Here is a 25,002-nt window from a genome sequence, read left to right on the forward strand (position 1 = left end):
ATTAGAAAACAAGTGACATTCACTAAAAGCAATGAAATACACATTTTACACTGCAAAACTGTCGATAGCATAGACATCTCAATATGAAAATCAGAGCAGGGCTCCAATGAAGCCATTGCTTCAGGCAAGCTGCTGTCTGATGTTACTTAGCTAGATGAAACCATATCCAGGAGACCATCCATGGGATTAAACACTAAGCAGCATCTCATTTATTAAATAGTGCTCTCTGTGTGGAATTGTCTCTGTCACAGTGTTATGAAACAGACTGATGATTTCAAATGCTTTCCATCCTCCATTTTCTACTATCCCTACTTTCTACCTCCAAAGGTAAAATTGAAGTAAAATATACTCTCTTATGCATATATTCTATTCTTAAGGTGGAATTCACCCTTGTGCATAGGTCTAACATATGGCCTATATAAGTGGAGCTTAACAGGTGTATAGACCTTATACTGGAACTTTCACCCATAATGCCTAGCATATATGCAATTAAAGCTCCCATTAATATTAAGGTGACCTGTTCATGTAAATTACCCACAAATATAGGAGAAATCCCAACAAACTGATGCTGAAAACTAAAGTCTGTGCACTGAGCTCTTTTTATTAGTAGAATTTTTAACTGTGCAGTAGTGATATCACAATTAAATCCATCTAACAGTGAATGAAATCCTGCCCCACACCCTGTTCTTTATCCAACCCACATGAAACTGGAACTTTGCCTTTTCTGTTTTGTTTGAAATGGAAATGTCTCAGCATAAAGTATGAATCTTCTGAACAGTGACAACTTTTTCTGGCTTGCCCCTCGATAAAGCCTTCCTTCCCTATTTTTAATAACTGAGCAAGAGTAATTTCTTCCTCAGAGCTTTACAACTATATGATGGGACAATGTCTAAATATGGAGAGTCTCAGACCAGGAAAAAAATCAGTTATTTTATCCTTATGTCAATTGCAGCATTGTTGCCTGTACATGCCTTGTCTGCTTGAATTTATCCTTCCATAAGCTTCCAGGTCTTTGACTCCAGGCATGTAGGAGTAAGCGGGTGCTGTGGACCTGCTTACTTCCCCATCCCAATGATGGGTGGGTAGGACATAGGCAAACAGCTTTAGCTCCCTGCCTCCCCAACTGCTGCTTAGCAGAACAAAGCCAGAGCAGAGGGGTGGCTGGGCCAAACTGAGTGGCACTGTGAACCCATCTGCAAAGTTGCAACATCGCTCACTCAAACTGAGTCATGACAGAGGGGCAGAGAGGCCAAATTTGAGTGGTGTGGGGGTGGAACACTGAAGTACTGACTAGGATGGCAGATTGTGTTGAGTGGCCTTTGAATCTAGTCTTCCAGAGCCAGGGTACTTGGTTTACTGCACAAAATTGCTAACATCCGGTGTTCCAAAATCATGAGTGAGGTCCCAGTCATAATTTTAAAAAACATATTTTGGAAGCTTATTTATTTATTTATTTTGCCTTCTGGTGTTGGAGCATTTAGGTTCACATTTCCAAGCTTTTCTCATAACCAGGAGAGTCAGAAACTCACTTAAAAAAGAAAGAAAGAAAAAATGCTGAGATTTCACATTGTAATCTGGTTCCAGCAGCTGGGACTTTGAGACGCACCAAATATTCTGAGACTCAAATTGTGAGAGCTGACAGTCACAGTTACAGGGTGACTTTTCTTAGGAATTCATCAAAACCGAGTGATAATTGAGCATGCATTCTTTTTTTAGTATGTTACCAGTAAAAAACTGAAATGTTTCCTAGTTGGTGCTTTAATCAAAAATTGTTTCTCAATGGAAAATAATATTTGATACAAGCAGAGGATGATTTTTGCCCCACCACACAAGTAAAAGTGCCTGAAAAACATCACTTTTAAACTAAATTGGTATCCTGAAAATTTGAATATACAATTGCATGAAACATCTGAAAAGGAAATTGCAATGATTTATTTATACATTCGTAGTATTATAGTATTTACAAAGTAGTGTTTGTAAAGATGCTAATGATGTTTATTGCCATTAATTTATGATAAACTTTTAAAGAATTGAAAACAATCTCTGTGGTAAAAAAAGCTCATTTTGTAAAAATGAGTCACTGGTCTTGCATGCACAGTAGGTATTTTTTGACATCATGTTAGTTTTGCTCAGCTAAAGAAATAACATATACTTTGGAATTGTCGGTGTTCAAATAGGAATTTAGTGGATTATCGTTTTCCATTTATCTGTGGCTTCACTGGCACATCATACAGACAGTATCCCCTTCCCTTTATCCAAGTAGCAGCCTAAGCCTTGGTCTATACACACAATTGCACTGGTTTAACTGAAAGTGCATCTTCTAAACTGATTTAAACAGTTGCAACTTTGTTTGGATACTCTTATATCAGTTCAAACTGATGTAAGCCAGGTTCAGATAGACAAAAGAGCATCTACTCAGTACTTTGCACTAGTTTAACTAAACTAGTTAAACTGGTATAATTTTGTGTATAGACCTGGTGTAATAGTAACAGTTCCTATACATGTGAAATTGTGAAAAGAGAATGTGCAAGATTCATTAAATTTTTGCTGATTTCAAGGATTGGAAGGAATTGGTGAAAAAATATTTTAAAAAGATTTCACACACCACAACATTAACTAAGTAATTCTACATAAAGTTGGAATAGACAGTATTTTATTTTTGTGACATCAATAGTCCAAAAACAGAGTGCTAACAGCTACTCCTCCTTTCCATATTTTCCACTGTTTTTTCTCCCCACGGGAAATGACTTCATCCATATAAAATTCCTTATGATTTCTGATTTACACCAGTTTTTTATTTGCGACTCAGTTTCTGAGCCTCATAATATAGCCACTATTCTTCCAGCAAAGGAGCACTGGGATGAATCCAACTATGTTTCCTTCTTATTGAATTGAGGTGTTGTTGAGCAATATAAGATGCTCTAACCAGGTGCTGTGCACACTGTTTTGGCAATACTCCCAGACCCTTTCAGTTCAGGGGGTAAGAAACTGGTTTCATAAATCTAACCCTGGTCTCTAGCCACTTTAATGCAAAGCACTTCCACTCAGTAACTAGCTTCTCAATCAGTTGACGTGACTTTAAACATTCAAGTATACATAAAAACTATCTCATAGGTACTGTGAAAAATGGTGAGTTTGCTGAAATATAGAAAAGAAGATGCTTCCAGCAATGGTAAATGAGGTTACAGAACTTTAAACATTCTTCTATTAAATATAGTACATTTCATTTACTTTTCAGAGTTTGTATTAGTAGTCATGTTAAAAATGGAAAATCACATTCTCATCGGCTGTAAATAATCATAACTCCATTCAGGTTAATTGACCCCAGATTCACATCAGCTGAGCATTTGGCATAGAAAAAAATATATGCATTCTGAACTGTACCTGACCTGTTTAAATTCATGAAGACATAAATTCTATTTGACCCAAATAGTATTCCCAGCAGCGCTTATCTTCATTACATATTATATAACTGAACAGATATTTTCAGATATTTGTCTAGTAGAACTTATCTTTCCTATGCCATGTTTCATTACTAGCAATTTCAAAAATTATGCACAGGCCAAAAATAACATTTTTTTTATTCATCTTTATACCAAGTACTAGCTATCACTTTTAGTCATGTAATCAATAACAATAATGGTCAAAACAGGAAAACTACGAATTTTATCAACTTCTGTTTGGCAATATATTAAAATCAATTTCATGCTAAATTATTCACATGACATCTAATAATTATTCATGCTATACTGTATTTTAAAGATATTTCAGATATATAAAAGTGCAACGATACTTTATTATTTAAAGCAATAAACAAAAATACACAGTGCTTTTGGGGAAGTATTCTTAGTTGTGTGTCAAGAATTCGAAAGTAAATAAATGAATAATAGTTAAAAAAGTATTGTTTTAATAAATGTAATAATTTTAAAACAATTTTCCCAGTATTCAAATTATGGGCAAAAATTCATGGTTACTATGCAGCTGCAGTAGCCTCAAATGAAGAGCAGCAGTGAGTGCTTAGTGGAGTAAGCATGGATCTGAACATCAAGGGTCCTACATTTTATTTTTGACCCTACCAGTGAATTGCAGCGTAGCCTTGGATAAATCATTGTGCCTTTCTGAGACAGTCACCCCCCCTTCCCTTATAAAATGGGGATAATAATTTGTCAAGTACTTAAAGATTATGGATGAAAACTGGTATAAGTGTTAAAATTACTATAATTTTTAGGTGCTGGCAAAGACACAAACTGTATGAGAAATATCGATCATCAATTTCCCGTAGCATTACAGGAAGAAAATTTCTCAAAACAGAAGGTTCATGGTCAGGTTAAAGTCAGAGATTAAAAAAAAAACAAACCAGGTGTGTTAATAAAACAAGTATCTAATTTTTATACTTCTTAGTCACTTCTTGCATTTCTCTCAGCCTGGAATTGACTTGTTTCACTTTCTAGTTCTTGTGCATTAGCACTAAGCTACACTGTTTGCATTTAAACCAAGAACAAAGATTTTTCATAATAAATAAATAAATGAAATAATTTTTTAAAAGTTCCATTTAATGCTAGGTTTTGTAAAAAGCTTTTTGTTTCCCTTTTTTAAAAAAGCTTATGTTTTTGGAATTAAAGTATCAGGGTACAATATCCTTTTACCTAATACAATCTCTCTTTAAATGTGTTCTTATTTTGAAATAGCTTCCTGATAGTGCCAATTTAATTAACAATGGTTTTAATGGAAACACCTACTAAATACTTATTAGGCATAAATGCAAATAGAATTCATGATTCAAGTCTAAATGCATGTTACTGTGCAAAATTACTACAGAAGAAACAGGATTATATTGGCATTGTTTTTCAAACATAGAGCCCAGTCCTGAAAACTTTCACTCATCTGGGCCCTCTTTACTCTCTCACAAGTAGTCTTGATGTTTGCCGTGTTTGTTGTAACCGTGTTGGTCCCACGATATGAGAGACACAAGGAGGTTAAAAGCTATTCCCTCACCCATCTTGTTTCTTCTGTAGTCTTAATGACTTAGTGCAAGTAAGTGCTGCTTATGTGAGTAAGATTTTGCAGGATCAGCCTTAATCAGCAGGAAAAAAATAAACACAAATTTAAATATAGTAGTAAATTTCATACATAAAAAAGGGTGTAGGTGGGAATAATCTGCCTCCGCAGCCTCCTGTCATCTTGTGTCAGTTATCGGTAGGTATCTTTACCAGTGCTGAAAGATGAGCTTTGAGGAATTACATTGTGATTTCAGATAGATTTGGAAGGCTGACAGATTTGTGCTTCCACTGTTCAACAGAGTTGCCAGACTATAGAATCCATGGTTCAGGGAAATGTATATCCACTGTGATTGATAATACTGGAGATTATGAGCCCAGTACAGTCCTGACAATTCTATAGAAATGGAAGATGTGCAATTCCTCGCTGAGTAGATTATCCTTTTTTTTATGTTTGGAATTTGAATTTCCTCTGTCAAACATTGTCTCCACTGAGCATGCTTTAATATAATCATATCATTCAATAATGTTGAAAGTTGAAGATCTGCTGCATGCACAGAATTTGCGAAAGGAAAAAGAAATACAAAGCATTTGTTCATAATGGCCCAACTCTGGTTCTGCATGAGATAACTATGCAAAAGAATGTGGGCTAAGGTACAGTACAGGGCCTGACACTCATTCACAGTGAGACTTCTTTACGCTGTTCTGACAGTATAAAAGGACCTTTAAAATTGGTGTAAATGTAGGCCTTTGGATAAATTAAAATCAGGCTCCAATTCCAACATATCTTCCTAGTTTTAATCACTTGACTTGTCTAATTTAAGCCTATATATTCAGCATTGCCAATCCTTGCAATTTTATCCCCAGTCTTGTGATTTTTCCCCCCCCTGAAGGACCAGTTGCTTGAATTTAGAGATTATATGAGAATCTCAGCCTTCATTTACAATCAAATAAAATAAAAGAGAAGGTTTCTAGCCCTCATGGTTGCAGAGAAAATCTTGAGAACTTTAAGGTAACTGGATGGCAAATTGCAAGAAACCTAAATGTATGGCTTTAAAAAAACCTCATTAATTTTAAGCTAATGATTTTGAGGGGCTTGACTCACAGTTTTTAATGGTTGGGGTTGGCAATACTGTGCACAGTTATTTCCCCCCCCCTATATTTCTAGATCAAGCTGTCCTGAATTACAATAGTTTTCAGATGCTGAATTGCCATTGTTGTATGTTTCACCTTTCAGCCTTGCTGAGAAGAAACCCGTGCTTTCTGCTAGGCTGCGTTTGGTTGATAGCTTTTGAAAACAATCCATATTGCTGCTTTATTCACATAATGCTTTTCTAATGTAGCATCTATCATCTAAGAATTCTTTTGGCAGCTGTGGTTCTTGATTGTTCTTTACTACTTTTGTTCAGTGTATTGTTGTTTGTAGTTCTCTTCTAATGTCCATTTGTTTCTAGCATGGCCTATCATAGAAGCTGAATGATTGTTGAAATTACCAAGTGGGTATTCAATTTCTGTCTCTCATTTTCTGGCTGCTTCCTCTTCATCTATCAACTTTTCAGCCCAACATGCATTTTGCTTTATCTTCTGGTCCTTTTTAACAGAGGTTCTGCTTAGCTGTTTCTCTACTCTTGTGCCATATTTTCTTTAGAAGTGAGGGAATCATTACTTCATTGGATATGATTAAATAACTTGCTCTGAAAATTGATATATAGTTATGTCTTTATGTTAGTCTTGGAATTATTCTGATTCAGTCAACAATTTATGCCATAGTCTCTATAGCAAATAAAATTGTGTGTGTAGGCTTGGCAGGATTCAATTTAAATTGGTAAATGTCAGTAGGCATCGATTTCACCTGACACTGAAATTGTATTAGCAAGTGCAACCTCCCCTGTACCTTGCATGTGCAGGGATCTGGGGTTACCAGCTCTGTGGCCTTGTAGGGATTCCACCTGCAGCCCTGCTGTTACAGCCCCAATCACTATCTGAGATGTGGGGGCTATTTGTGGGCATGAGTCATTCAGCAGTGGGGTGGCCTCACCTGTGACCAGGGGCTCATCTTCCTCCTTGCAGTCATGGCTGGCAGTCTCTGCTCTGTCCTACAAGAATCATAACCTTTGCCACATCTTGTGCTTGCAGACATCTGGTGTCACTTGCCCCCCAGTCTCACAGAGAGCCTCCTAAAGGTGTGGTATGAAATGGCACTGGTATGAAAATTTATTGATAAAAATCAGAAAAAAGATTAAAAATAAAAATTGATATTAACCATTAATATACCCCTCAAAGCCCCCCCACCCCGTTTAGTTAGCACAAAACAGTCAAAAGAAACTAATGTAATTACAGTAGATTAATGCTTATGATGTTCAAAATATGAGCATTAAAAGGCTAAAATCAGATAAAGGGATTATACTGAAAATATTTGACTTTGGGTGAAGACCAAGTATAGAAACTTACAGCACAAAAGGCGAATATTTTGAAAAGTTAGGAACATATGGGGAAAAAAGTTATAATTTAAGCAATTTACAACCTTAACTAGTTGCAGATCCTGCTAAGCACCTGCTACAATAACTTAACTGAACATTTACTAATTGAATTCAAGGATTTTTTCTTCCTACATTGTCTTTGAGTTTTAAGGACATTTAGGCTCATCTTTCTTCTATGTAGGAGATTATGTTGGTTTAGAAAGACATTACTAGAAACCTGTTCTACATACATACTTTGAGGAAACCATTTCTGACTCACTTTATGCCTCTGTAGATGTTCATCTTGATAAGGACTGAAGATATGTAACTACCCTTCAGCTGGGACCATTTTATCATGCAACAAATGTACATATTTTTGATACTTTCATATTATGCATTTTTATATTTAAGTTCTTAAATCTGCAGTTACTCTTTTAAAGTTAGATATTTCAAGGATTGGATTCAATTCAAGGACCAAAATGAATGTAATATGTAGACCAGGAGCGGGCAAGCTTTTTGGCCTGAGGGCTGCATCGGGTTTCAGAAATTGTATGGAGGGCTGGTTAGGGGAGGGGGTCGTGGCCCGGCCCCCACCTCCTATCCGTCTGCCCCCAGGACTCCTGCCCCATCCAACCCCCCCCCCGTGCCCTGACGGCCCCCCCAGGACCTCTGCCCCATCCACACCCCCCTGCTCCCTGTCTGCTCACAGACCCCTGCCCCTAACTGCCCCCTGCTGCTCCATCCAATCCCTCCTCATTCCTGACTTCCTCCCCGGGACCCCTGCCCCATCCAACCACCCCTTCTCCCTGTCCCCTGACTGCCCCCTGCCACCCCATCCAACCCCCTCTCCTTCTTGACTGTCCCCCGGGACCCCTGCCCCCATTCAACCCCCTGTTCCCACCCCGACCTCTATCCACACCCCCACCCTCTGACCACCACCCCAAACTCCCCTGCCTTTTATCCAACTCCCCCGCTCCCTGCCCCCTCACCGCGCTGCCTGGAGCACCGGTGGCTGGTGGCGCTATAGCCATGCCACTCGAGCCAGGCCATGCTGCCGCCACCACCACACAGCACAGAGCACCGGGTCAGGCCGGGCTCTGCAGCTGTGGTGCCCCAGGAGCTCACAGCCCCGCTGCCCAGAGCATTGCGCCAGTGGCGAGGTGAGGCTGCGGGGGAAGGGGAACGGCGGGGGAGGGGTCGGGGGCTAGCGTCCTGGCCCAGGAGCTCAGGGGCCGGGCAGGAGGGTCCAGCGAGCCGTAGTTTGCCCACCTCTGATGTAGACTGTATATTTAACATGCCTTTTTTTAAAGCAGGCCACTAATGATAGGAGTCAAATAATTTCTGTAGCTGTTTTTTATTTTTAGCACCAACAACGTGCAAGAAAACAAGTATCACGACAGTTATTGCCCAGAGAGCTTATCGTCTGATTGCCATTGAAAAGGTGATGAGGAGGGGAAGAGATAATATTAAAATATAGGCTGAGTTTTGATAAATTAAGTGTTTTGCAGGGCTTTGAAGATGAAAACAAGAAGTTTGAACTCAGAACAGTAAGTGAGTGGAAGCCTTTGGAATTATTTTTAAAAAGAGGGTTGGCCTGGTCTGCCCAAAAGTCAAAGAAGATAATTTTGGCTGTTGTATTTTGGGACAGATTGTAGGGGAACAATATGATAACAGCAGGGAGCCCAAGAAGAGATGGTTAGAGTTGTCAAGGCAAGAGATTATAATGGAGTAACCAATGGAGATCCTAATCGAGCAAAGCGTTTTAGCACATTTAAGTTTAGGCATGTACTTAAGTTCCATCAACTTCCATGGGACTTAATCACGAACTTAAATGCTTTGCTGAATGAGAGCAAAACCTACTGGGGTCTCTTCTTTTTTCTCCAGTATCTTGCATTGTTTTACTTCATTTTTGGTGATCAGCAGTGATGTGTCAGTGTGGACAACTACTCTCCACAAATGTTATATAGTGGATTTGTTTTCCACTAACCTTTATGTTGTCAGGTAGGCCATTTTCCAGGCCGAACAAAAAGGGACAGTATATACACAAGAAAAACACTTGAAAATAAGACAGCTTGAAAGAAATGAACTCTGGCAGTTGCTTATAATGTCTTTAATAAAATATATAATTCATGTTACAGTGGTTTGTGAGTCCTAATCATCATGATTTATTTAACTTAATAACAGTGAACAACTTGTGATTCACCATTGTAAAACGAATGTCCTCCAGCAATAGCAGTATCACTGTAGACATTTGCGGAGTGGGAATTCTGCCAAAAAGAATTAGAGCTTTTACGTTATTCACTGGTTCATCTCATATATACATATGAGCATCTTTCCTCATTTCCTTTCTCCTGCTCCCAAGAGGCCAAATCCCCCAGAATCATTGAGACCATTCACCTTTTGACAAGTCTAGGAGCGTATTGTAAATGTGTCTCTTGCTGACATTCCGTGGATGGCCTCCCATTGATCTTTAACGGGAGTTTTGCACAGGAGAGCACCACAGGCTGCGTCTATTTCAGTATACAATTGTAAGATTAATTGTTGTGGATGGGGAAAAATGTAGTCCAGGTTTAAAATTGACACCTGTATTCTGACTGGACCACATAGTTTAACATTTGAAATTGTATGCTATTTTCTACTGCTTGGCAGTTTATATAGATTATCAGGAGCAAATTCTGTTTTCCCATCTGTGCAACCTTCTAGAAGTAAATGAGCCTCAAAGTGAATATTTTTATTGCCTTTAAATATCATTCATTTAAATAACTTCTGTAATCCGTTCTAACAGCACAGCAAACATCATTACACAATGTGTGACTGATAATATTAGACTACATTGAGGATATCCGAATACTTTTTTTTTCTAGCTTTGTTTCTTTCAGGCTGGATTCTGACTGCCCCCTGCTTAGATACACAGTAGCGGAGTTAGGGAGTGGGGCACATTTTAACCTTTAAAGAAGCTTCCCACTCCTTTGTGTGGCCCATGTAAGGATTGCAGGATTGCAGTCCCTTCACTTGGCAGAGTTTAAGGGGTTCTTTGTTTAAGGGATTCTTTGTTCTTAGGAGTGTTGGAAGCAGTTAGTTGTTTTTGACAGTTGATTCTTATCAGCCAAGAGTAGAAAAGTAATAACTAGAACTGGGAGTTTCAGTAGCTTAAAACATAAGAAGACAATTTCAGAAAGTATACAGCCTTTCTTAAAAACCTGCAGAGATACCTAGTGAGAAATGAACTGCAGTTGTGGGGATTTTAGGCACATACAGATACCATCCACAGGTGGTGTTGATGCGCATGTGATAAATTGCAAATCCATTGGATAAATGCAATTTGTAAATGTCACTTTTGACTACCTCGTCTGTGTTCTACCCCCTAATCCATCCTTGCTGAGTCTACTTCTAATATTCCATTGAGATTTTTTTCAAACGACTATTTAAAAAAAAAAAAAAAAAAAAAGATCCTGAAGCAACATGACCTGCCACAGAGAGAGATCCTTCCTTCCCACAAATGTGGAATGTTCCCAACACTTGCCAATATTAAGTTCTATACCCATAACAGGCTTAAAGTCCATAGTTTATAACCCATCAGAAATAGAAATGGTAAATTTCTAATGCTATCGTATTAAAAGGGAATTCCTGAATAGAATATATTCAGTTCTAGCCCTCGTAGATCTGCAGCATCTTACTGTAGTGAAGGATATTTAGAAGTCTTTATTTTTTTTCTTTAATTACTTTCTTCTTTTACCTCTGAGATCTGTACACTTGGGGAAGGGCTCTGGCTGGGGCTGTGGGTTCTGGTGTGAGACTGGGTATGAGGGATTTGGGGTACAGGAGGGGGCTTTGGCAGGGGGTTAGGGTGCAGGGCTGTGAGGGCTCCAGCTGGAGGTGCAGTCTCTGGGGTGGGGCTGGGGATGAGGAGTTTGGGGTGCAGGAGGGGGCTCTGGGCTGGGACTGAGGGGTTCGGAGGGCAAGAGGGGGATCAGGGCTGGGGCAGGGGTTTGGGACATGGGAGGGGGTCAGAGTCCAGGCAGCACTTACCTCAAGCAGCCCCCGGAAACAGCAGCATGTCCCCCCTCTGACTCCTAGGCAGAGTCGCGGCCAGGCGGCTTTGTGCACTGCCCCATCTGTGGGCGCCACCCCGCAGCTCCCATTGGCTGAGGTTCCCGGCCAATGGGAACTGTGGAGCTGGCACTTGGGGTGGAGGCAGCATGCAGAGCCCCCTGGCTGCCCCTATACCTAAGAGCCAGAGGGGGTCATGCTGCTGCTTCTGGGAGCCATGCAGAGCTACAGCAGGCAGGGAGCATGCCTTAGCACTGCTGCACTGACCAGACTTTTAGCTTCTTGGTCAGCACCACCAGTACCCTTTTCGACCAGGCATCTGGCACCCCTACTTCTCTGCAGCCTCTCCATCCCTTTTTCTTGGTCTTTTTTTCCGTCCCATGGTGAAGCAGACTTGACTGGATAGTCTAGAGCCACCACCAACTATAATTCCTACATACTGGGCAGTTTATATTCTCTCGTTCTGCCATGTGTCTTTCAGGTCATGTAGCAACCGTTTTCTAACGCTACCCCATTTCCCTCATATGTTAACTAAATAACATGATGTAACTTTTGTTACGCTGAGCCATTTAAATTCCTCAAAAAACGTTTCCCTTTCTTTCTCAACCCCTCACATAGCCATAAAAGATGTTCAATTTTCTCTTATATCTTACAGCATGCACATAGTCCATCTTCATGTTTATTCAAAAATATTTTTGTTTAAACCACAATGGCCCATTAGTACTATAAACAAAATCAATTCATTTTTCCTAACCAGGCCCTGAAGTAAGTAGTTATCCTCAACTCCAGAGCAAAATTCAGAAAAAATCTTCTTCCTCTTTTTTTTTCATTGATCCAATTTTTTTTGCCATTTCTCCTTTAATTTTTTCTGTACTAGGGTTTTGAATTCCAATTTACTGCAGGATATTATCAATCCTTTCATTCCTACAGTCATTTAGCTGCTTTGTCCACCATTTTGTTTCCTGCTATCCCAATATGTGCAGGGATGCAGGCTAATGCTACATGTATTCCCATCTGTATTGTTATTAGAAATATAATTTAGTTGAATAAATCACTTCTGCTTACAGAGACTCCCCTTTTTTATTGCCGTAAGGCCTGATATTGAGTCCAAAAAAATGACCGCCACTGCTGTTTAAGTTTAACACCAGCATTGTTACTATTAGTTCAGCTGTCATGATAGCTACAAAATTGGATGTTCTTTTAGATGTACTAATTCCTAATTTTCATACACAATATGCTGTCCCTACTCTTCATGGGTTTTTTCCCTTTTTTGGACCCACTTATATATAGTTGACAAAAACAACACCACTTTTGATCTATATACTGGTATACTTCATTTTTATACCTATTTTCTCCTTTTTACTCACAAGTTTATAAAATAAATCTAAATCCACATTTAGATGTGAATTTCCATCCATAACTATTTTTCCCATGACTAACAGTTCTGACTTCATTCAGCTTTTCCTTGTCTTTCAACTTCATATTTTCACTCAAAAGGCAGCTGGAGCTCAAACATTGTGTGTTATAGGTTGCCTATTGAATTCCCAACAAACTTCATATATTTATCTGGTACTTCCATCTTTGCAATTCCCATTAACTTTGGCCCAGAAAGTTACACCACAAATGAAATTATTGGACCTAACTGGCATTTCACTAGCAACTCTGTGTAGCATATGTGGGTGTTGTAATAAATGCACCATATGCAACTCATATGTGCTTGTATTAAATCTAATTTTTAAAGTTCTGATTTTGTTGCTAACCCAAAAATCTTGGCAGCCACAGTTGATAACTGGTCTGATTAAGGCTCTGTATACCATCAGTAATGTTTTTTCTTACCTGCCTCCCAGTTAGTTCCAGTAATACTTTTAAATAGGTTGATCCTTCCTTTGCATTTATCTTTAACATAGTCTATATGCTCTTTCCAAAATAATTTAGTTTCGTATATATTGGTCCTAGGAATTAAAACCTTTTAACTATATCTATTTGTTCTCCATACAGATACAGTTTCCATTCCTTTGTAGCTATCCTTTTTGTAAAGATCAGTCTTTTGGCTTTAGCTATGGAGAACTTGAAACCCCATATATTTCCCAAGTCTTTTCAGCCACCTCAGTGTTCCTGCTCCAAACCCATACAACACAATCCCTAACTGAGTTCTCCTCTCTATTTGTATAAACTTTTCCTAACCCTTTCACAGATTGGATCACTAATTATCATTAAGTTGTCATATTACCATCAGATAGAGGTTAGCTGCTTGGTCACGGGCAAGGGCGAGCCTGGTTTGCCTTAAAGAGCCAGCTAGCTTGTGACACTGAGAAAATTAAAAATAGAAAACATTTCATTAATACTAATCAAAGTCTGAGAAAAAAATCAACGAGAAGTCATTTAATTCCAAAATTAACTCAACCTTAATTCTACCCCTCTACATATGCCCTAAAACAGTGATATTCCGACTGATGTTTGTCACATGCAAGTGGCTCCATTGGCTCTTTGCAGCATATGATATTAAAATACTGTGTGATTTAATTATTAACCAGTCAGGATGCTTTTATTATGTTATTAACCAATTGCAGTTGATAAATAATAGTACTTGGTCAGTCATTCTGCTGTGAGAATAATACATATATATTAAATATTTCCCCTGTCATACTGTTGAAATATGAATATATAGTACTATAGTAAATGAAACAATAAATTCACACCTTAACACCACTCTTATTTTTGGGTAATGTTGACCGCTAATTTGACTTCTGAACCACTGAGGTTTGGGTTTGAGTATCACTGCCCTAACATATAGTCTCTGTGGTCAATTATCATAATTAATACTTGGGCAAAATCATCCTCTATTACACTCCAGATTTACATCAGTGCAGTTGAGGGCAGATTGCAGCACATGATGTTGAAGAACTGCAGTCAAGATTAATGGGCATATTCTCTTGATGGATCTGCCTACTATTTCAGGTGAGTACATACAGACCATGAAAGCAGAGAGGAGAAATGTGAGTCAGATAACACAGATGTTTCAGGGATACACAGCAGAAGCAGAGTGAATATTTCAGTTATTCTCCTCCTCTCCCCAGTTTTAGTAAACAGAACCATATATTCTTCTACACATGTGACATTTGCCATGTCGATTAACAGAATGACGCAGAAAGCGTAGATGTTTACCCAGGCTGCAGTGATCAGCATTGTCATTGGCTTGAATTATCTGTAGAGGTGATTTAAAAAATAATGATCAGCATATTATTTACACCCAGGAGATTATTCTTTCTTCTATGTGTCCTCAAGTGTTATCTAGAAGACCTGCTTTTGCTGAGTCCTAAAAAGCTGATATTAAACATTTAATTAAACAATGCACTGGAACACAACAATATACAGTGCCACTATCTCTATCCTCTTGTTTTCTGTGTTTGCTGTTTTGTGTGTTTGGTGTGTAGTTTTGAATTTGCAATTTCCTCAAGCAGTACAAATGGAAAATGTATTTGTTTAAGGTGTTTTGCAAGAAAGAAAAGACTAAAAAAGCCTTGTCACCAAAACCAGATTGTATTTAATAGGATAAAAAGTAGCAATTTCCATAATTGTGCTATAGTCAGACATGAAATTATCAATTTTTAAAGAAACAAATTCCAGCTCTCTTTTGTGCATGGAATTTATAAGCCAGCTGTTAAGTTTTCTTTCTGAAATAATTCTTTTGAGTGTAAGCCACATAATACATTATTACATTGTATATTGTATTAAGGTAGCTTTTGGTATATTAAGTTTTGTTAGTGATTAATAATATGAGATATATTGTTATATCTAGAAATATTGTCTTTCTCCATTAATTAAAGTGTGTGAGTATACATTTGTAGAATATAAATATGTGATAGGTTTCAAACAAACTTTTACAAATCCGTGCTGTTTCATACAATTTGATCTGTCTTTGTTTCTATCTCTTCTAGTCTGCTCCCAGTTTTCAAGAGGCGTCTTTGCAATTTTTGGATTCTATGACAAGAAGTCAGTAAATACCATAACATCATTTTGTGGAACTCTTCATGTCTCCTTCATAACTCCTAGTTTTCCAACTGATGGAACACACCCATTTGTCATTCAGATGAGACCTGACCTCAAGGGAGCTCTTCTTAGCTTGATTGAATACTATCAGTGGAACAAGTTTGCATATCTATATGACAGTGACAGAGGTAAGATACAGTACAACTTATCAGTATAGTTTTTGCTAGATGTACCTAACTGAAATGCTAAAGCAGTATTACAAAGACAAGCAGAGCAAGGAGAAATGTTTTCCCTCTTATGCCACTTTAACAATATAAAACTCGGGTCTCAGGAAAAGAAGCTTATCTGACTGCTGTATATGGTCAAAGAATAAATGCGTTTAACTGAGAATGAAATAGTTGCAGTATATATCAGAATTATGGACATGTGCTAATAAGCATTGATGCAAGTATAATATTGTCTTTGGAAAATAGTTCCATTAGAAAATCTATTTTAAAATGTAAGTGTTTTAAAAAAATGCATCTTAACATTTCTCTATTTTTTAAGAATTTAGAACATTAAGGTTACAAATGCCATACCAATTAAAGTTAGAGAACCAAACCAAATTTCAGTCAGCTCATTTCTTCTACCACACAGCAACTTTAAATGCAACCCCCCCAACACCCCCCAACATATAGTTCACTACTGCAGTCTCATAGTTCCAAACAATAATTGTCCAATTTATGAAGATCCAGGACTTCATCTCATCACAAATCCCACCCACCTAGAACACCACTCATAGGTCCAATTAGACTTGGTGGTAGTCAAGGGCATCAAGGGATGGTTCAGTCGCACAGAGTCACTTCCAAAGAAGGTGCAGAATCTGTAAGTGGAGAACCCAGAGTAAAACAGGACCTAAGGAAAAAGCTCTAGATCGCTAGACACAACCCTCTCCCCGCCCCCATTTGTTGAACTTGGCTTACAGTACCAAATCAAACTCCACTACCCATAGGCTCAGATGACCCACTCACTCCTGTCCTGCACAATTCCTATGTCCTTTCAAGATTATTTTTATTACAGTACTCATATTATTTTATACAATCAAAACAAACAATTTGCAAAGGTGGCAGGTGTGTTAGTTGTTTTGGGGGGTTTTATACCAAGTTGAAAAGGGGAACGGTTTTGACTATCTTTGTTGGAATTCCACTTTTTTATTTGTCTCCAAGTGCTCCTTATTTTTTCTTAATAATCTTTCTTCATCTTCTTTCTGTTTTCATTTTGTCCTCTGTCTTTGAAAGCAATTGTGTGGTGATTCTTCAGTATGTTCATTGACCAAAAACTTTCCTTAGGGTTGCCTTGTCATAAGTAAATGTGCAGAAAATGGTCAAGATGTAGTTAGATTTAAAAGATGGTTCAAATTTACCCTGGTATACTTTTTTTTTTTTTTTTTTTATAACAAGCAGTGAAGTGGGTTTTACGTACTCACCTTCAAATGTCACCACCTTCCACTGGTCTGGTTTGCATTGTGGTGTTCAAAAAAATCAAAAGGGGCTTCTTCAAGGCACGTTTATGTGGTGGTGTTTTTTTAAGCCCTGCAGTTAGATAAACTAAAGCTCTCATACGACCTCTAAAAATGACTTCATGTCATGCAGTATGATCCCTGAACTGGACTGCTCTCAGATTCTCTTCAAGTTCACATTTGAATTAAAAACATTCTTTGTCTTTGCAGAAAGGGCAAATAGCTTATTCAATGCTCCATCAATCAACTAGCATTGCAGTGTGTGCTAGTACACTGCATGTGATTACTATTTAGGAAAATTCTTCAAAGCACCCATTTCTATAGTACATCTTACTGTCAGCTGTACTGAAGGGAGTAAATAACTAAGTGAAATAGTATATATTGCCACATTTTGGTTTTGCCATTTTTTGTTTGTGTTTTCACCTGAATGACCAGGCACCCAAGTAGGGAAGGTGATGGGTGCCATTTGTAAATCTCTAGGGGCATGAATCTGCAACACTTACTCATACTGCGTAGTGTATTACTCCTGGAGTTCTTTCATTGATTTTAGCGGGGCTACCTGCAGAGTCAAGTACTTCTCAATGTCCGTAAAGGTGGCAAAATTGGACCCTAAATTAGGAGAAGCCATTTTTCAGCTCAAAACACCATCACCTCAGTGACCACTGCCAAGGAGGTGTCTATAAAAAGTATATATGATTCAGCATGTTATTTTTTTCTTCTACTGTGGAAAGAGAGAGATTTATTCCCATAGGATAAAACATTAATAAAGTGGAATCAGGTAACTTTATAGCAATTTCAGTTTAATTACTTATTCTACAACATTGAGTTTATTATTACAGCTCCAGTACCTTTGTTAGGGACCGATCTTGTGAAGTGCTGAGCGCTCTCACATCCCATTCCATTCACCTTTCAGGATCAGACCATTATTTAGTACAGTACTTGCTCTCATATGGATTAATCACATTTTGTTTTTTAGTGTTTTCTACCTTCCATACCTCTTCTTCTTCTTCTTCTTTTTTTTTTTTGCATAGTTTGTAATACTGAGTGGTATGGGAGTTTGCCTTGGTTGTACGGAGAATGGAGACGGTGTTAGAGGATTCCATCTGCAGCCAAATTACTAATTCAAAAAAGAAAATGCTAATCTGACATTTTATGCGGTTGCCTCCATTTAGTCCTCCCATTCAAAAGATCACTGAACTTAACTGTCTGTGCTCATTATGAGCATTTGGGGAAAAACACTCCTGATTCTCAAGTTCTGAATTAGTACTTGAAGATTTAATATGCTAGAACTAGGCCTTATGCAGTCTCCCTATGCACTTGGGCCACCATAACAGTTACACAATGTCAACATAAACAGTAATATGGGACAATATGTCCTCTTAAGGCTGAAGGTCCAGAAATCCGGAGATTTAATGTAAATGAATCAATACCCTAATTTGAATTTTGATGAATATACAATAACAACCTGATTCATTTGTCCATTTGATTTCAGAAATCACAACCCTTTTTCTCCCTTCTCTCTTTCTCTCAAGGTCAATCATAAATACTCTATATGATTTTTCCTTAAAAGTAGAGGAGGCCATAGGAGTGACTTGTGTTATGAGAGAAGCCTAGATCTCTATGTAAATAGTTAATAGATAAGGTCCAAGTAGATGTAGTTCCTTGATTTTGCAGGACAAGTAAAATGTCTTGTTGTGTACTGCAAATGGCTTCATCTGTGCCGCTCTTTACATCCGTTTATAACAATCTGAAAGCCCCTTGGAGGCAACTATTGATAATGAGGGAGTTCAACTTTGTGACCCTTGTTGCACCTAGCCATCTTTCATGTGTGAATCAAAGGCAGTGTAAAATGCACAAAAGTTGGATCAAACTTTAAAAAAAAATATATGTATAATCTATCCAGTGATACATAAAATTGTGCTACACAGTGTGTGTATGGGAGGGAAGTTAAATATCTCGTGGGGTTTCTGACCTCCTCAGTGAAAGGATTGGCATGTAAACCCAAGTGTCCTGGCCAAATGCCAGACAGGAAAATTCTGCCCTCCCCCACTGTCTTAAAATTCCCTCTGTTGTTTCAGTTGTGGTTGCCTTTCCCATAACATTGTGTGATCCTTTTGGACCATGAGTCCTGCTCTGGGGTAAATGAGCCACTTTCCTTTCCCTGTTGACCAACTCCCACTTGGAAATGTTGCACTCCTGGAACTGCTGCTTTAATTTGCTGAGGTGCAGTGACCCATTCCCACCGCTGGGGTCTGCTGTCCCTGCTACCCCTAAATGTTTAGGGACCTTGTTGTAGCTGCTCTCTTCGACCCCCTGCCCCCTTTTCTCTGTGCTTCTTTAAGGATGCAGTCTGTTGCATGAGGCCCTTTAATGAGCCTGCCCATAAAAAAACAAGAGGTACAAGCTGCCACTTGGGATCCATGGAGAAGGCACTAAAAAGGAGTCTCCTCCCAAGAAAGATTCTATTTATTAAGGGAGATTTAACAAGTCTACAGCTAAGTTTAAAGCATAGAAACCTTTGTGAGCAAAGATTCATGGGATTATATTGTAAATAACAATAAATATTCAACCCATGCCAACTCATAGAAAGTGTATAGTTTAAAGACGTGTAGGAGGACTGCAAGCTGCAAAATGTGAGGTAGGACAACGATTATGGTTTTGTTGGCCTGCCCTGATCTGTTTTAGAGTCTGTTGATTTGATTTTTAGATAAAATATCTATATCTTTTTTAAAAAAACGACATCCATCAAAAAATAAAAATTTCCCCCACACAATGTAAAGATCCACAGTTGTTTTCAGGAAACATTGAAAATAAAGGTTAAAGCCTGAAATAATGGTGACCAATCTTATAGATCATTAACATTTTCAAAGTGTCAAAATTAATTGTTAAAAGCCTATTGGTCTTAGTGTAATGAGCCATTTGCAAATTACAATTCAAATGTAATTCTCGTTGTGATCCTTGTCCAACTATGTGTGTTACTGCTGTTATTGTTAATGAGAGTAATGTGTAAAACTTTCTTTATATATTGTGGCAGAAATTTGTCTCAAAGAAAATGCATGGCTCAGTTTATTTACACAAGTCAGAAATGACTACTCAGGTTTTACGGTAGATAAACTATATATAGACATCGATGTGGTTGTGAAAAATCTACTGACTTGGGATAAATACTATATGCCGTCCTAGAAACGCTCCTTTTGGGATTCTCTGGGTAAAATTTATAGCTGATAATTCTCACTCACTGCTGGCAGCTGGAGAAATAGTGTTTATTTCAGGGTAGACTTTCATTACTGGCACTGAATTACATCTTTCTTTATTTTGTTCTCCTTTACTTCATGTAAGGGAAATGTAGACCAGTAAAATTTCTACTGAACTTACAGTATATTGTTAGCTGTTGAAATTGTACTGAGAATCCATCTCTCTGTCAAGATTCCGTGTCCTTCAAAAATAAAATAAAATAACATCTGTAAAAATTGACATCTTAGACATCTGTAAAAATTGCTTGTGGGATGTTAGTACTGAGTCTGTTTAGGTTAGAAAGAAAAGCATTTCATCAGATCTTCTGTAACTGGGGCTATTACTTTAGTCAACAGAAATAAGGGCTCACGAAGAACCACTGAAGTAATTGGGAGTTTTGCCGTGACCTCAGTGGCACTGGGATCAGGATCAGGCTTTAAATGCATTGCCACTAAAGCATGGGGAGGTAAACAGTTCAATAGCATGTAGTAATAAACAAGAGATTCCGTTGCTGTAATTGGATAATTTTTCTCCTAAAAGGCCTCTTTTGAAAAGTAGAGTATCTCCCAAATGCATTGCAAGTTTTTATTGTAGGGTGATACAATTTCTTCCTGAAGCAAGCTGAAGCAAAAACAAAATGTAGTTGTTTATAGGGTCCAATCCTGTATTCCTTGCAATGACCTACATGGAAGTTGTGTGTGCACAGGGCATGCAGGATCAGAGCCAGGTGCGTCACCTTTTCAGGAGAGTTCTGTCACAGCTATCTTTTCTGTTTGGCAGCCACACAAGTTACTGAGTAGTCTTTAAAATAAATTAGCTACAATTTACACGTTATGGGCCTGTGTTATTCTTGCAGCTTGATCTGTTGTCTTACCCCCACACCCCTTACCAGGCTTATCAACACTGCAAGCAGTCCTGGATTCTGCTGCTGAAAAGAAATGGCAAGTGACTGCTATCAATGTAGGAAATATTAACAATGACCGAAAAGATGAAACTTACCGTTCACTATTTCAAGATCTGGAGGTGAAAAAGGAAAGACGAGTGATTCTGGACTGCGAGCGGGATAAAGTGAACGACATTGTCGATCAGGTTTGCTACCCTCAATGTTTCAATGACAGCAGAAATGGAAGACTTCTGGGTTGTATAAGCATACGTAATGAGTGCTCCTGTAGTGCTGCTTTATCAGCAGTTTTTATTTGTGTATGATTATATTATGATGATCAGTTACTTTACCCTTTGAATACGTTTTTATACCATGCTCATCACTGTTGTATCTGAGTGCCTTTCAGTAGTGTATTAAGCAATATGACTACATATCTGTCACATCTTTGTTCTCTCATCTCATTCTCATCCATGAGAAGTGGAGTGTTTTGTTTTGGTAGTGTTTTTTTTTTTTTTAAATATATATACCTATTGCCATGTGTTTATGTTAGAGAAGGCAAGGTCTTGCCCTCAGAGTGGTGAGATTGGTGATGTTCCTTAGTTTATGGGAAAGTTTGTTCCACAGTCTCGGACCACACACACACACACACACACACACACACGCTTTATTCTTATTGTTGAGAGTTCCATTGTGCCAGAGGAGTAATAATAAATGTGTTTCTATGATGCTGATGTAGCAAAAAGAAACTTCGGATAAGGAAGTAAGTCCGTTGCTTTATGTGGGTGTTTTATTATTTTTTCTATATCCAATACAGAAATTAATACTCATTAATAAATAGATTTGCAATTACCAATTATAAAGTCCCAAACCAATAATTGATAATCATTTAATATGGAGTAACTAATCTACTCAATCTAACTGCAATGTCTCTTGGAGGAGCAACTACATGCATATATGCATAGTTGTTACACCTCAGTAATAAAAATATTTAATAACCAAATAGGCTTTAAATAATCTAATACATGTAACTAGTAATGAATTTAATTAAGTTCATACATCATATGTCATCAGTGGGCTCAACTCAAGAGTTTCTGGATGAAATTCTGTGGCCTGTGACATGCAAGAGGTCAGATTAAATGCTCAAATTGTCCCTTCTGGCCTTTACATTTAAAATACTTAGTGTTAGATATTGCATTTACTTATAGCCATGTACTCCACTGAAGCCAATGTCTGGAACTTGGCCAACTAATTCTTGTCTTAATGTAAATTACAGGATGCCCATTCCTGCCTCTTTAAATTAGTCAGAAACTAAATGAGAGAATCAACTAGAGTCCCTCCTTCTTCCAGTCTTTTTTTTTTTTAGGGCAGTGTAAAAGCAGGTGGCTCTATTGGTCCCTTGCATCACCTGCTAGGCTGGGAAATGCAAATGTCTTTGAACTACGTGACTCCCTCAATACTCTAGATTGATTGTAAATTATTTTAGATCAGCACTTGCATTAGGACTTCAGGACTGGGAGGTGTACTGAATAGTGCAGACCCAGAGTGCCTTCCTCTCAGTACAATTATTGGACTGGGTGGAGTCTTTGATGCCACTGTCACCTCCCAGAAAAGAGACTGTCCCAAGTGTCCATGTAATGCCTAATCCCAATGCATCTGGAATGTCCTCCCTAAACTCAAAGCTGGTTAGTATTTTGAATGGACTTCCAATCCCTGGAAAAGCAATATTGGCAGTTCATGTGATTTTGTTGTGAATCTCATGATATTTGGTGTGTTGTGTTTTTTTTTCTTAAAGCCACAGTCCTTACTATCAACTGATTGTGAGAATTTTTGCTTTAAAAAAATAAATTATTACCCCTCATGTTTGAGGAGAAAATCTTGAAAATGTTACCCCTTAAAACTCAAAACCTCAGAGCAAATAAAAGTGATTTTTAAAATCTCATGATTTTTAAGTCAATCTCATGATTTTTTTGGGGCCTGACTCAGGATTTTTGAATGAATATTAGAAAAGTTACCAACTCCTGTCCACCATAATCCCAGCACTATGCTCAGGACAGACATTCGGATAAGTTTAACAGACTCCTGATGCAGGCGATGTGGAGCCTAGCAGCTTATGGAGAATTGCCAGCATTTTCAAATGATTTTCAAGGGACAATTCTCTAAATTGGCAGGGAGTCTGGAATTTATTAGACTCCCAGTCACTGAAGGGTTTAGTGTACATTCTGGTGAATTTTAGCATATATATATATATATATATATAATATATATAAATTACTAGTTAAGTATTCTTATCCCAATTTTAGAAAGACAGAAAGAATGATAAAATATTAAGTGATTTGACTAGTGCAAGAGCAGGAGTTGACAGTTCTTGCTATCAGTCCCATGCTTGATCCACTGGACTAGGCTACTTCTCACATTATTAATCTGTACCCTATGTTACCAAAGGTCACACTGACTACAGAGCTGTGGAGATGGCTGAACTAGCAGCAGACAATCAGCGGTGAGGGAGTTTAAGGCAGCCTTAATATAATTAGGGCTGCTTCTCCCCATACAACTTCAGACTGGTCTGTGCTCCCACCAAAAATCTATGACTGTCTCTGCTAATTTTGGCAGGTTTGCAGTTGCATTTTAAAAATGTTTTTTTTCTCTCCTGTTACTATGTGAAAGACCCACACAACAGGGCAAACTGATTGACAAACAATTGTATAGGGGAATCAGTGAAACTAAGTATACACAAGGTACAGTCAAATGCACAGGGCAAACAAACCAGAAAAGAGATTTTTATTTTCTAATCTTTTTCAGAGGTATTTACAAAGTAGGTAGAAAAATATTCAGACAGTGTTTTGATTTTTAAGTTGACAGTGTCACTTTCAGACCCTAATTCTACAAACACTCCTGCCAACTGTAGTGCTTATTTCTGTCATACCAATTTAAATACCAAGTATAGATCTTGATTCAGGAAAGTACCTAAGCATGTACATAATTTGAAGCCCATGAATAGTCCTATTGAAGTCAGTAGTGCAGAGTGATGATGAGACTGCTCACTTAACAAGCCCTACGCTCAGGAAGTGTTTGAAGAATCAAGCTATTAAGTAATACATACGGTATGACAGCTACAGTACAGAAGAGATCATATAAAAAGCTATAAATGCCACAGATATATCAATAATTGCAACTTTTCTGACCAAATTTCATCATGTATTCATTCATCCCTAGCTTCACTGAAAAATAATTAATATCTTTAAAATTGTCTCAAAATCAAGCAAACAAAACTATTATCCATCTAAATCCATTCTGTGTTCTATATTTTTGATATTTTGTTGCCATTTTGGAGTAGACATGACTGCTTTGGGGAGGGGCAGTTTTTTTTTGCTTAAGTAGTATTTTGGGGTCCATAATAACTTTCATGTATAATTTTGAGTGTGATCATTTTCCAAATTTTAGTTTGTTATCCAATACTTCACAGAAACCCCCATAACAGGAAAAACTAATTACAAGCTGACTGGTACATTAATTTTCACCTCCTAAGAACACTCTGTGAGCAAATATAAATAGTGATAATGAGCCCTAAATCTTTTATAATAATATACCTGCTAAGATGTAAAAGAAATAAATCTTACATGAATTGAATGAAGCTAAAGTTTCTGTCAAACAAAAGCCTGACTTTATAGAAAAAAGGTGCAACTTTGATGGGTGCCAGTGTCGATCGACTACCTAGATCTTGGAGGCAGGCATGACCACTTGTGCCTCCCTTCCCATTTCCCGAGAGCCGATAGGTAGGGAGTGGGCAGCATGGCAGGGATGGGCAAAGCCTTGGCTCCGTTTCCCCTTGCCTCCACCATTTAGTGTCCAGGACAGCTGAGCCAGCACAGAGGGTGTCATAATTCGCTGCAG

The 25,002-nt window shown here is 38.1% G+C and overlaps 1 protein-coding gene across 8 annotated transcripts in view; it reads left to right on the forward strand.

The window, feature by feature from the left end:
* GRIA2 (glutamate ionotropic receptor AMPA type subunit 2) overlaps positions 1-25,002 on the forward strand; it is a 125,669-nt gene that overhangs the window by 40,067 nt on the left and 60,600 nt on the right. For all 8 annotated transcript variants that reach the window (XR_014711369.1, XM_084626717.1, XM_084626718.1 and 5 more), the window contains exons 3-4: positions 15,445-15,684; positions 21,121-21,317. Coding sequence is in view for 7 of the 8 variants with exons in the window: in XM_084626717.1 (XP_084482843.1) it covers positions 15,445-15,684; positions 21,121-21,317 (437 nt within the window). In the remaining variant the exon portion in view is untranslated. The remainder of the gene's footprint in view (positions 1-15,444; positions 15,685-21,120; positions 21,318-25,002) is intronic.

This window comes from Lepidochelys olivacea (genome assembly GCF_965140295.1).
Source record: "Lepidochelys olivacea isolate rLepOli2 genome assembly, chromosome: 4".
Lineage (NCBI taxonomy): Eukaryota > Metazoa > Chordata > Testudines > Cheloniidae > Lepidochelys > Lepidochelys olivacea.